Source organism: Colossoma macropomum, unplaced genomic scaffold (genome assembly GCF_904425465.1).
Source record: "Colossoma macropomum unplaced genomic scaffold, Colossoma_macropomum, whole genome shotgun sequence".
NCBI lineage: Eukaryota > Metazoa > Chordata > Actinopteri > Characiformes > Serrasalmidae > Colossoma > Colossoma macropomum.
The window spans coordinates 7,864-22,858 of NW_023495871.1; the positions used below are offsets into that span (position 1 = coordinate 7,864).

The window sequence follows — 14,995 nt, forward strand, 5'->3', positions numbered from 1 at the left end:
GAGGCCTAACATCATATAATTCACTTTCAGTATACTATTGCAGTCAGGAAAAAAAAAAAACCAACTCATTTTCTATTTTTGTTGTTTTTCCATTGCAGTAATTTGAAATCTCAGCTGCTCTTTGAATTGTGTAAGAATTTCACAATGAATAGACTAAGAGAAATGGGCCTAGTTAATTGGAATAAATAATTTCTTCATTAAATTCCAGTAAGCATAAAGTCACCTTTTACAGATCGAAGGTTTCTATGGTGATATGTGGTGTGATGTGTCTGCATATCATAAACATGTCTGATGTTTTAAGGTGGACTGACTGCACAAGGCTAAATATCTTGCTTATACATCCTGACAGTATGTACATGTGTGTATGTATAAGGAGTGACAGGGGAGGTCACAGCAGGAGGTTTAATGTCTGAGGGGGTACAGGACTGGTAAAGGTTTGAGAACCACTATATTAGATTAAACTTTATAAGCATATAGAATTAAAGAGGGTTTCAATGACATTTACCTACTAGAGAATCAAATTTTAACATTCCAGAATGTGTTTTCTGAATGTATGACTGTAACATCGTTTTCCCTTTTTGTTATGTTTTAGTCTGATTCAGAGAAAAAGACCAGACTCCCCTGAACCCAGCTGTGTGTCCATGAAGAGTGATCGGTCAATAAACCCTCCAATAAAATTCAGAGAGGAGGACAGTTCTACTAAGCTGAGGTAAAAACACTTTTAAGTCAGAATAGTGTAGGGCTCCTGTTGCTAAAGTGGGGTACACTTATTCTCAGGGGTACAGCCAATGACACTGGGGGTACATCAAACAATTCTGAAATATACTCTTTATTTAATTTCAGTTTATTTCATTAACTTGTCACACAATTACTCAGAAATTTCCCCAAACAACCCTGCACTCGCTCACCAACTCCTGAGCAGGAGAGCCTCACTGAAGTTTCTGTAAGCAGGACTTTGAATACTTTAATAAAAATGCACTGCCAGATTTATGGAGAGTGTGCAGAGTATGGAGGGTGAGTTCTCATCCCTCATTGCAGTGAGCACTAAATACAGGCATAGACAGTGTGTGGAAAATGATTACAGATTAAAACTCTCTCCTATGGAGCCCAACATTATGAACTTACACCCCCGTTATTAACTCCCCTCATTAAACTGTGGGGAGTTTGTAGTTATTATCAATGTGTGTGTCTGGTAATGCACAAATAAGGTGTTCTATAGAGCAACATTACGAGGGAGTGATTATATAGGACTAAATGTTATATGCATTGTGGCAGTTGAGCTGTTAAAAACGTGATTTCTTTAACCAATACTGTGTTCTTGCATTTTTTTAAATTTAAGCCACAGGCCTGTTTTTCTTTTGTCAAAAAGACCAGCACATTCATTTTTCAGGCTTGAGGCTTGAATGTATGAATGTATTACAGAGCTGAAAAGTGACCACCAACTTCTTAAGCAGCTCTGATTCCAGAAGTAAAATCTCTTTAATTTTCTCCATAATGTAACATTGGGGCTGAGACAAGTGGCAAGTGTGAAGTAGCTTTATTAGAGACTGTCCAATTGTTGTAGTCACAGCAAGCAGAGGTCAAAACACTTGTAGGCAAAATGAGAGGTAGATCCATCTCAAAAATCAAAGAAAGTAGCAGGGGTCAAAACCAGTGAAAAGCCAAACACAAGAAACAGGCTCAGAATCAGGTACTGAATGCAGAGACTTTGCAAAGACACAGTGGAAACAAAGAAGTATAAGTAGTGGTCTTAACATGCTTAGAATGAGCTGCAAGTATGTGGGAGAGCAGGACAGTGGACGGACCCTGGGAGATTCCAAGTCGAGTCGGGGGGGGAGTTGTTACCTGACACATAGACATTTCAAAATGTCCTCATATTAAGAGTTTTAAATATTTGGCTGAACCAAGTAACAAAATGAATCATGACTTTATTGCATTCATCATTCTGGTTTTGAAAGTCTGTTGATTTTATCTTTGCTATCAAATTCCTCAGCAGTCATGGTGGAAGCTGCATTAATGTGTGAAGAAAATGGGATTTTTGTTCTTCAGCACATTACGCATGTTAGATCAGGATGGAGAAGAGGAGGAGTTTTTTGTGATTATTATTATTTACTTTATTTCCAACCATCCTATCATAACATTTCTTTTTAGATGGCAGTGCACATACAAAATATTTCCCTCTGTTTGTATGAGCTCTCCTGTCATTCCTGAAACAAGCAAAGTAAATCTGGAAAAGAAAACACATATCTTTCATTGTAACTTGTAATTTTCAGTATTACACAAATACATATTCAGGGAATTCTGGTCGTCTACATGGTTTTATATATTTTGCAGCGTGGCACTTTGGTGTGATCTGTGTAAAGCTCCTGTTCATAGTAATTATCATTAAAACCCTCCACTGTATGTTGTCTCTTTCATACTAACTCTGACAGAACCAACCAGCTGAACCTGACACAAACTACACCCCAATAGACAGCCAGACCCTCTTCTCTTTATCCATAAACAGTGGTGGTACTATTGTCTTTGTGGTACTATACTAAAGAGCATAAAAGAAAGAACTTGTGTATGTCCTCCAAATTAGGATACTGATTTCTGCTGATATTTGGGCAAATGTAAGGTTTAGCATTATAAGATTAAAATTAAGATTAAGTGACCTTTATTAGTCCCACAACGGGGAAATTTCACCTCTGCATTTAACCCATCCATGCAGTGAAACACCACATACACCCTAGTGAGCACATACACTAGGGGCAGTGAGCACACTTGCCTGGAGTGGTGGGCAGTCCTGTCTGCAGCACCCGGGGAGCAGTTGGGGGTTAGGTGCCTTGCTCAAGGGCACTAAGCTATTGTTGACTGGAAATTATGCGACAATTCTATATTACAGGCTTAACATCATATAATTCACTTTCAGTATACTATTGCAGTCAGGAAAAAAAAACCAACTCATTTTCTATTTTTGTTGTTTTTCCATTGCAGTAATTTGAAATCTCAGCTGCTCTTTGAATTGTGTAAGAATTTCACAATGAATAGACTAAGAGAAATGGGCCTAGTTAATTGGAATAAATAATTTCTTCATTAAATTCCAGTAAGCATAAAGTCACCTTTTACAGATCGAAGGTTTCTATGGTGATATGTGGTGTGATGTGTCTGCATATCATAAACATGTCTGATGTTTTAAGGTGGACTGACTGCACAAGGCTAAATATCTTGCTTATACATCCTGACAGTATGTACATGTGTGTATGTATAAGGAGTGACAGGGGAGGTCACAGCAGGAGGTTTAATGTCTGAGGGGGTACAGGACTGGTAAAGGTTTGAGAACCACTATATTAGATTAAACTTTATAAGCATATAGAATTAAAGAGGGTTTCAATGACATTTACCTACTAGAGAATCAAATTTTAACATTCCAGAATGTGTTTTCTGAATGTATGACTGTAACATCGTTTTCCCTTTTTGTTATGTTTTAGTCTGATTCAGAGAAAAAGACCAGACTCCCCTGAACCCAGCTGTGTGTCCATGAAGAGTGATCGGTCAATAAACCCTCCAATAAAATTCAGAGAGGAGGACAGTTCTGCTAAGCTGAGGTAAAAACACTTTTAAGTCAGAATAGTGTAGGGCTCCTGTTGCTAAAGTGGGGTACACTTATTCTCAGGGGTACAGCCAATGACACTGGGGGTACATCAAACAATTCTGAAATATACTCTTTATTTAATTTCAGTTTATTTCATTAACTTGTCACACAATTACTCAGAAATTTCCCCAAACAACCCTGCACTCGCTCACCAACTCCTGAGCAGGAGAGCCTCACTGAAGTTTCTGTAAGCAGGACTTTGAATACTTTAATAAAAATGCACTGCCAGATTTATGGAGAGTGTGCAGAGTATGGAGGGTGAGTTCTCATCCCTCATTACAGTGAGCACTAAATACAGGCATAGACAGTGTGTGGAAAATGATTACAGATTAAAACTCTCTCCTATGGAGCCCAACATTATGAACTTACACCCCCCTTATTAACTCCCCTCATTAAACTGTGGGGAGTTTGTAGTTATTATCAATGTGTGTGTCTGGTAATGCACAAATAAGGTGTTCTATAGAGCAACATTACGAGGGAGTGATTATATAGGACTAAATGTTATATGCATTGTGGCAGTTGAGCTGTTAAAAACGTGATTTCTTTAACCAATACTGTGTTCTTGCATTTTTTTAAATTTAAGCCACAGGCCTGTTTTTCTTTTGTCAAAAAGACCAGCACATTCATTTTTCAGGCTTGAGGCTTGAATGTATGAATGTATTACAGAGCTGAAAAGTGACCACCAACTTCTTAAGCAGCTCTGATTCCAGAAGTAAAATCTCTTTAATTTTCTCCATAATGTAACATTGGGGCTGAGACAAGTGGCAAGTGTGAAGTAGCTTTATTAGAGACTGTCCAATTGTTGTAGTCACAGCAAGCAGAGGTCAAAACACTTGTAGGCAAAATGAGAGGTAGATCCATCTCAAAAATCAAAGAAAGTAGCAGGGGTCAAAACCAGTGAAAAGCCAAACACAAGAAACAGGCTCAGAATCAGGTACTGAATGCAGAGACTTTGCAAAGACACAGTGGAAACAAAGAAGTATAAGTAGTGGTCTTAACATGCTTAGAATGAGCTGCAAGTATGTGGGAGAGCAGGACAGTGGACGGACCCTGGGAGATTCCAAGTCGAGTCGGGGGGGGAGTTGTTACCTGACACATAGACATTTCAAAATGTCCTCATATTAAGAGTTTTAAATATTTGGCTGAACCAAGTAACAAAATGAATCATGACTTTATTGCATTCATCATTCTGGTTTTGAAAGTCTGTTGATTTTATCTTTGCTATCAAATTCCTCAGCAGTCATGGTGGAAGCTGCATTAATGTGTGAAGAAAATGGGATTTTTGTTCTTCAGCACATTACGCATGTTAGATCAGGATGGAGAAGAGGAGGAGTTTTTTGTGATTATTATTATTTACTTTATTTCCAACCATCCTATCATAACATTTCTTTTTAGATGGCAGTGCACATACAAAATATTTCCCTCTGTTTGTATGAGCTCTCCTGTCATTCCTGAAACAAGCAAAGTAAATCTGGAAAAGAAAACACATATCTTTCATTGTAACTTGTAATTTTCAGTATTACACAAATACATATTCAGGGAATTCTGGTCGTCTACATGGTTTTATATATTTTGCAGCGTGGCACTTTGGTGTGATCTGTGTAAAGCTCCTGTTCATAGTAATTATCATTAAAACCCTCCACTGTATGTTGTCTCTTTCATACTAACTCTGACAGAACCAACCAGCTGAACCTGACACAAACTACACCCCAATAGACAGCCAGACCCTCTTCTCTTTATCCATAAACAGTGGTGGTACTATTGTCTTTGTGGTACTATACTAAAGAGCATAAAAGAAAGAACTTGTGTATGTCCTCCAAATTAGGATACTGATTTCTGCTGATATTTGGGCAAATGTAAGGTTTAGCATTATAAGATTAAAATTAAGATTAAGTGACCTTTATTAGTCCCACAACGGGGAAATTTCACCTCTGTATTTAACCCATCCATGCAGTGAAACACCACATACACCCTAGTGAGCACATACACTAGGGGCAGTGAGCACACTTGCCTGGAGTGGTGGGCAGTCCTGTCTGCAGCACCCGGGGAGCAGTTGGGGGTTAGGTGCCTTGCTCAAGGGCACTAAGCTATTGTTGACTGGAAATTATGCGACAATTCTATATTACAGGCTTAACATCATATAATTCACTTTCAGTATACTATTGCAGTCAGGACCAACTCATTTTCTATTTTTGTTGTTTTTCCATTGCAGTAATTTGAAATCTCAGCTGCTCTTTGAATTGTGTAAGAATTTCACAATGAATAGACTAAGAGAAATGGGCCTAGTTAATTGGAATAAATAATTTCTTCATTAAATTCCAGTAAGCATAAAGTCACCTTTTACAGATCGAAGGTTTCTATGGTGATATGTGGTGTGATGTGTCTGCATATCATAAACATGTCTGATGTTTTAAGGTGGACTGACTGCACAAGGCTAAATATCTTGCTTATACATCCTGACAGTATGTACATGTGTGTATGTATAAGGAGTGACAGGGGAGGTCACAGCAGGAGGTTTAATGTCTGAGGGGGTACAGGACTGGTAAAGGTTTGAGAACCACTATATTAGATTAAACTTTATAAGCATATAGAATTAAAGAGGGTTTCAATGACATTTACCTACTAGAGAATCAAATTTTAACATTCCAGAATGTGTTTTCTGAATGTATGACTGTAACATCGTTTTCCCTTTTTGTTATGTTTTAGTCTGATTCAGAGAAAAAGACCAGACTCCCCTGAACCCAGCTGTGTGTCCATGAAGAGTGATCGGTCAATAAACCCTCCAATAAAATTCAGAGAGGAGGACAGTTCTACTAAGCTGAGGTAAAAACACTTTTAAGTCAGAATAGTGTAGGGCTCCTGTTGCTAAAGTGGGGTACACTTATTCTCAGGGGTACAGCCAATGACACTGGGGGTACATCAAACAATTCTGAAATATACTCTTTATTTAATTTCAGTTTATTTCATTAACTTGTCACACAATTACTCAGAAATTTCCCCAAACAACCCTGCACTCGCTCACCAACTCCTGAGCAGGAGAGCCTCACTGAAGTTTCTGTAAGCAGGACTTTGAATACTTTAATAAAAATGCATTGCCAGATTTATGGAGAGTGACGTGTGCAGAGTATGGAGGGTGAGTTTTCATCCCTCATTACAGTGAGCACTAAATACAGGCATAGACAGTGTGTGGAAAATGATTACAGATTAAAACTCTCTCCTATGGAGCCCAACATTATGAAATTACACCCCCGTTATTAACTCCCCTCATTAAACTGTGAGGGAGTTTGTAGTTATTATCAATGTGTGTGTCTGGTAATGCACAAATAAGGTGCTCTATAGAACAAAATTACGAGGGAGTGATTTTACAAGACTTACTACCATTTCTTCTTTTTACCCCTACCCCTTGTTTTCGAGTGTCACCCTAACCCCTTGCAACTGAGTTACAAGGGGTAGTAGTTGAAATCTTACCCTACGAAATGGAACAACCCTCAAATTAAAACAAAACAAAAACAAAAAACTTTGCTTCATTAACAGGCTACTAGCGGTGCTCTGTAGGTGACCCAGCCTGTCTTCAGTGATAGCAGAGGAGGGTAAAGTTCAGCAACCTCACTGCTGGTCTTTAGTTACATTTAGGGTATTATATGCTTTCAAAGAGGGAGCATAAGACAATTATTTATTATCGCCCACACATAATTCTTTGGTGATATGAAGCTGAAGTCAGCTATTCGCCAGCTTCTTGTTCGAATTTTCCGTTCCACCTTAAATGTTGCAGCAGTTACATTAAACACTGCTGGACTATTTAAAGTGGAACGCAAAAGTTAGCTAGCTAGCTAACGAAACATTAGCATGCTATTAGCAATTTTTTATGCTTGTTATGAAGAAAACGACCATAATACACTGAAACGATATTAAACCAAGATAATACAATGGTTGTTGTAATTTTTAACAGAGAAAATACTTACATTTGTGGGTTTTTTTGGTCACTCGTGCAGCCATCTTGCCGTTTTTTCTTTTTTTCTGATAACACTCCGTTTGGAGTGTGCCTCTGAAAAACTTCCGTTTGGAGGGCCAAGTAGCCCTAACACTTCGCCCTACCCATCCATCTCAACAAAAATCGGGACACCCTAACCCTAGACATGAACGGACAAAACAGAGGGCTGTGTTTATTCATTTTTCAGGCTTGAGGCTTGAATGTATGAATGTATTACAGAGCTAAAAGGTGACCACCAACTTCTTAAGCAGCTCTGATTCCAGAAGTAAAATCTCTTTAATTTTCTCCATGATGTAACATTGGGGCTGAGACAAGTGGCAAGTGTGAAGTAACTTTATTTGGGACTGTCCAACTGTTGTAGTCACAGCAAGCAGAGGTCAAAACACTTGTAGGCAAAATGAGAGGTAGATCCATCTCAAAAATCAAAGAACGTAGCAGGGGTCAAAACCAGTGAAAAGCCAAACACAAGAAACAGGCTCAGAATCAGGTATTGAATGCAGAGACTTTGCAAAGACACAGTGGAAACAAAGAAGTATAAGTAGTGGTCTTAACATGCTTAGAATGAGCTGCAAGTATGTGGGAGAGCAGGAGAGTGGACGGACCCTGGGAGATTCCAAGTCGAGTGGGGGGGTTGTTACCTGACACATAGACATTTCAAAAAGTCCTCATATGCATCATTATCATCATTAACCGCTTAGTCCAGATAGGGTCGCGGTAGCGGTTGGGAGAGCAGAGAATCCCAGATGACCCTGTCCCCCACAAATTCCTCCAGCTCATTCCTGGGGACCCCAAGCTGCTTGGAGATATAATCCCTCCGGTGGGTCCTAGGACGACCCCAGGGTCTTGTCCCGGTAGGCTGTGCCTTGTACACCCCCACTGGGAGGCATCCAGGGGGCATCCGGTTCAGATGCTCGAACAACCTCCGCTGGCTCCTCTCAATGCTAGATATTGTAAATATTTAGCTGAACCAAGTAACAAAATGAATCATGACTTTATTGCATTCATCATTCTTTTTTGAAAGTCTGTTGATTTTATCTTTGCTATCAAATTCCTCAGCAGTCATGGTGGAAGCTGCATTAATGTGTGAAGAAAATGGGATTTTTGTTCTTCAGCACATTACGCATGTGTTTTTTGTGATTATTATTATTTACTTTATTTCCAACCATCCTATCATAACATTTCTTTTTAGATGGCAGTGCACATACAAAATATTTCCCTCTGTTTGTATGAGCTCTCCTGTCATTCCTGAAACAAGCAAAGTAAATCTGGAAAAGAAAACACATATCTTTCATTGTAACTTGTAATTTTCAGTATTACACAAATACATATTCAGGGAATTCTGGTCGTCTACATGGTTTTATATATTTTGCAGCGTGGCACTTTGGTGTGATCTGTGTAAAGCTCCTGTTCATAATAATTAGCATTAAAAACCACTGTATGTTGTCTCTTTCATACTAACTCTGACAGAACCAACCAGCTGAACCTGACACAAACTACACCCCAATAGACAGCCAGACCCTCTTCTCTTTATCCATAAACAGTGGTGGTACTATTGTCTTTGTGGTACTATACTAAAGAGCATAAAAGAAAGAACTTGTGTATGTCCTCCAAATTAGGATACTGATTTGTGCTGATATTTGGGCAAATGTAAGGTTTAGCATTATAAGATTAAAATTAAGATTAAGTGACCTTTATTAGTCCCACAACGGGGAAATTTCAGTATGTTGTCTCTTTCATACTAACTCTGACAGAACCAACCAGCTGAACCTGACACTCTTCTCTTTATCCATAAGCAGTGGTGGTACTATTGTCTTTGTGGTACTATACTAAAGAGCATAAAAGAAAGGACTTGTGTATGTCCTCCAAATTAGGATAGTGATTTGTGCTGATATTTGGGCAAATGTAAGCTTTAGCTTTATAAGCTATTGTTAACTGGAAATAATGCGATGATTCATCTCAGGCAATGTTGTGGAGTAACACAAATATAATGTAATGAGTAGTGTAAAGAATTACTTTCCACAGAGAGTAAATGAGTAAAGAAATGAATAAAGTGTAATACATTACTTTTTTGAATAACAATTCTAACACTGTTCATTACTTATTATAGCCTGTTAGCTGGCTACTTTATTAACATTGGTGTCAACCCACCGCTTATGGTTTACCCATATAAAAGGTATTATAGCAGTTTTGGAGGTAAACAGCCATATATGGCTTTGATACAAGAGATCTAGTCTACCACAAGTAACTTTGGACAGCAATTTTGCCACACTCAAATGAAGATGTACTTTGCTCTTCACAAAATGGGCAAATATTTTCCAAAAGTGAAACAAGCACAGAGTTCCACCACCTTTTTCAACCACTGGAACATTAAAATCCTTCACGTTCAGCCCAGGTGTCTGTAACTCAATTTGCACTCTTTTTGAGCTGCTTTTGGAGACACTAACAGCATCTTTGAGAAAACAAAGGAAAAACAATCCTTCTGATGTTTGTAAAAGTTCTGCTGGAACAAAGTTGCTCTGCCAGCTTGGGTGTCGCCATGCCAACTACATGGATGACAGTGATTGGTTAGTAATTTCCTATTGCTAGTGGAAATTCACAAAAAAACAAACAGAGGGCAAATATCTTGTAGCTCTACGAAGTCTACTCTGCTCTGGATAAAGTATGGTTATAAATCTAATTTCCTATGGCGATTATGATTGGCGTTTTTACTTCTGGAACCAGGCTGTTCAGCTCTGTTGGGTTAAATTACCTGCTTAAAAAATGCTACAATGGCACTGAATAATGTAGGATATGTAACTAAAATTGCAGCTCTTGTGATCTGAAAATTTGGACTTATTCAAATTGCACCAAAAGTGATGAATCATTCAGTCCTACATGGCAATATTGATTTGCATGAATCAGCATTGAATTTCATTTTATTTCAAAAAAAAAATTTGTAAAATATTATTGTCAAAAACGGTAAAATTCCAGTCTGCAGGCAGAAGAGCCACTAGAAGTCCTGCAGAAAGGAGTTAAACACATAAAATATATGTAAATTTTGAAATTTGCAGAAAATGCCATATTTATATTTCCTATAGAGAATGTTTTAAATTATTTTTACTAAGAAAATCAATAAAACATGTAATTTGACTGAGAGTGTTAAGACATTTGCATATGATCAATAATGTCTAAAGAGGTTCAGGAAATTAATATGATGTAATATATGAAAGCATATTTATTGTGTCATGTTGTTCACAATATGCTAAAAAGTCTTCTGTTTTCTGACTCCAGAAAATTCCAGAAGAAAAACTCAGATATTACCAGGAGAAACATGGAGATCATATTCAAGGTGTGTGTGTGTGAGAGAGAAAGAGAGAGAGAAAGAGAGGAAGAGCAACTGATGTCATGTACAGTTTACTGGTATATATATGCTGTGATTTTGGGTTCTTTCTTACATAATAAATATTTCATCATAACTCGGGCTCTAAAGCTTTTTTATAACAAAGACCTTTTTATTATTTTGATTTTCCCACCAACAAAAACCACAATTCTAATGTGTTGGTGAAAAAGTTTCATTTGCAGTTTCATTCAAATGCTTAATGTAAAGTCACGCAAGTGTTTGAATGTCAAAGGTGTTGGATTTTGAATTTTGAAAAATGTAATCAGTAACTATTTTCCTTAGACAAACTACAAAATGTACTGCAACTATCCTGCTTTTGCTAAACAAGAACAACAAGAACAACAATAATAATAATAATAATAATAATAATAATAATAATGCGACCCTTTGCACTGCTAACAGGCCCCTGTTTCTTTGATCCTTAATCAGGAGATGGAGCACAAAGTCATCTCTCTGATGAAGAATCAGCTGAAGAGGTTTGTGAAGCTGCTGAGTCTGGATTACCCAGCATGCTCTGAGAGAGAGGTGGAGGATGAGGAGGATCAGAGCAGTGTCAGAGAGGGGGTGCTGAAGATCACACTGACCGTCCTGAGGAACATGAACCAGACTGACCTTGCTAACACACTACAGACCAGTAAGACATCAGGGTCACATGATTACTCATTATATGAATTAATATTAAAAGTTTAAATAATCAGGATAATGTTATATTAATAACACTTTGCACTGAATTATTAGGTTTGATTTTGCTAACAGCCTTTTGTGATGTCGCTGTAGTATGATATGCAGTTGATTATGTGTGTGTGGCAATGCTAAAATGAAATGTTAACATTCAACATATATATTTTTTAGAATTGGCTCCGTCTTGTCATCAGAAGCTGAAATCAACACTGAAGGACAAATTTCAGAAAATTAATGAAGGAATCTCAAATCCTGGAACCTCAACCCTTCTGAATGAGATCTACACGGAGCTCTACATCACAGAGGGAGGGAGTGGAGAGGTCAACAATGAACATGAGGTTAGACAGATTGAAACAGCATCCAGGAGACCAGCACAGGAGAAACCCATCAAATGTAATGACCTCTTTGAAGATACTTCCATCAGAACTATGCTGACTAAAGGAGTTGCTGGAATTGGAAAAACAGTCTCTGTGCAGAAGTTCATTCTGGACTGGGCTGAAGGAAATGCAAATCATGACGTTCTCTTCATATTTCCACTTCCTTTTAGAGAGCTGAATTTGATGAAGAAGAAAAAACTCAGCATGTTGGCTCTTCTTCATCAGTTTTTTAGAGACACAACAAAATTAAAACCAAGTGACTATCATCACTACAAAGTCCTGTTCATCTTTGATGGTCTGGATGAGTGTCGACTTCCTCTAGATTTCCAGAACAATGAGAGCTTATTTGATTTAACACAGTCAGCCACAGTGGATGTGCTGCTGACAAACCTCATCAAGGGGAATCTGCTTCCCTCTGCTCTCCTCTGGATAACTACTCGACCTGCAGCAGCCAGTCAGATCCCTCCTGAGTGTGTTGACCAGGTAACAGAGGTTCGAGGGTTCAGTGACCCCCAGAAAGAGGAGTACTTCAGGAAGAGAATCAGTGACCAGAGCCTGGCCAATAAAATCATCTCCCACATGAAGTCCTCAAGAAGCCTCTATATCATGTGCCACATCCCAGTCTTCTGTTGGATTGCAGCCACTGTTCTAGAGAGGATGTTTGGTGAAGCAAAGAGAGGAAAGATCCCCAAGACTCTGACTCAAATGTTCTCACACTTCTTGATCTTTCAGATCAAACACAAGGACCAAAAGTACCATGGAAAATGTGACACTGATCCTCAGCAGACTAGAGAGAGTATTCTGGCACTGGGAAAACTGGCTTTCCAACAGCTGGAAAAAGGCAATCTGATCTTCTATGAGGAAGACCTGAGAGAGTGTGGCATTGAGGTCAGAGAAGTGTCAGTGCACTCCGGAGTTTGTACCCAGATCTTCAGAGAGGAGTTTGGGCTGCACCTGGGGAAGGTGTTCAGCTTTGTGCACCTGAGTGTTCAGGAGTTTCTGGCTGCTTTATATGCATTTGTCGCCTTCATCAGTGGAGATGGAACAGATCAGCGAACCACTGATCTCTCTGGTATTTTCAATAAGTCAGAAATGTCACACTTCCTCAAGGTTGCAGTGGACAAGGCCTTACAGAGTGGGAATGGACACCTGGACCTTTTCCTCCGCTTCCTTCTGGGCCTCTCACTAGAGTCCAATCAGATTCTCTTACGAGGCCTACTGACACAGACAGGAAGCAGCTCTCACAGCAAAGGGGAAACAGTCCAGTACATCAAGGAGAAGATCAGGGAGAATCCCTCTCCAGAGAAAACAATCAATCTGTTCCACTGCTTGAATGAACTGAATGATAATTCTCTAGTGCAGGAAGTCCAATCATACCTGAACAGAGGAGGTTCCAGTGGACTCAGTAGAGCTGAGCTCTCTCCTGCTCAGTGGTCAGCTGTGGCGTTTGTGTTGCTAAATTCAGAAGAGGAGCTGGATGAGTTTGACCTGAGGAAATATGATCCATCAGAGAAATGTCTTCTGAGGCTGCTGCCAGTGGTCAAAGCATCCCAAAAAGCTGTGTGAGTACTTTTCTTCAAAAATGTTGTACTGCATTGTTTTTTTGTTTTCTATGAAAATCAGTAATTAATGCATTCTGCTTTTAATTGTAATATTTTCTCAGTACCACTTTAAAATAAGAAAACCCTTAGAAAGTGTTTATAAATGGATTAGAATTTGTTTATTAATGTTTTTTAACTACATTGTAAACACCTTAAAAATCATTAATAAGCAGTTATAACACATAGATGCCTCTTGTTTGCCAAATAGTGAACCCACATCCATCTATATTGTAAAACCACAGATCTTGTTGATACTTATCTTGCTTTGTCTTTTCCATCAGTCAGCATTCAACCTGTCAGCTTCATCACATATTTGTAAATAAGTTTAACCATTTCACCACCAAGTGTAATCATTTATTTACCAACAGGATGTTTTAGTTAATAATGATAATGAGGTGTACATTAACATACGAAATTACTAAATTTATATTCTAAGGTCTTAGCAATATTCTTTACCTTTACATTTTCAGCATACTATCTGACATTTTCCTTATGATTGCCACAGGAATTGATATAATGTTGCAATGTGCTAATGTACATTGGACATGAAGGTCCTATTGTGATCATTAAGATTGAGTATCTTCTTTAAAACAGCATTCCTTGTGGTAAAGTACACCTGACATGAAGGTCGTACTATTGTAATACCTGTGGTAGAGTGGCATCTACATTCGGACAGCAATCCAGGTGTAATCTTCCTTTACTGGTTTACTGCTGACCACTCTCAGATATAAGTGACCTGTCTGTAAAATCTCAGGTTATTACTTACGCTGCTCACAGATCATCATGTCAATTTCCTTTATTGCAGTTGCTGATTCACAGATTTTTGGTTTGATGTTTCTTGCCATGAATGGTCTACAACTATTTGTTAATGAGTTACTAACACTTATAGCCACCAAATCGGAGCCTTATTTTAACATGTAAAACATTTCACTGTTTGTTAATGAGTAATTAACACTTCAAGCTTGAGCCTTATTTTAAGACGTACACTTCACTGTAGGTTTTCCTGTTTGGTTTGATGTTTCTTTGTCTCTTAAATGGTCTATGACCATTTGTTAATGCATTACTAACACTTAAAACCTCTAAACTGGAGCCTTATTTTAAAGTGTACAAGACTTCACCATTTGTTAATCAATCCAATCAATCAGTTACTAACACTTATAGTGAATCACATTTATGTAATATAAGTTTATACAATGCAATGACACAGAAATAAGGAAAACAGTTATATTTGCACAACAAAATACAGTTCAAAGGAGACTCAAATTTAAACTGTCTAAACAAGAAATGCCTATATTATGGTAAATTACTTTTTAAATAAGAATGTCTTTTAAA

At 38.1% G+C, this 14,995-nt stretch overlaps 1 protein-coding gene across 1 annotated transcript in view; it reads left to right on the forward strand.

Annotated features, from left to right (window-relative positions):
• Window positions 1–11,440: 11,440 nt before the first annotated feature.
• Window positions 11,441–14,995, forward strand: part of LOC118803195 (NLR family CARD domain-containing protein 3-like) — a 52,526-nt gene continuing 48,971 nt past the window's right edge. The window contains exons 1-2 of the mRNA XM_036563726.1: window positions 11,441–11,638; window positions 11,857–13,624. Coding sequence (XP_036419619.1) covers window positions 11,461–11,638; window positions 11,857–13,624 — 1,946 coding nt within the window. The 5' untranslated portion in view covers window positions 11,441–11,460. The remainder of the gene's footprint in view (window positions 11,639–11,856; window positions 13,625–14,995) is intronic.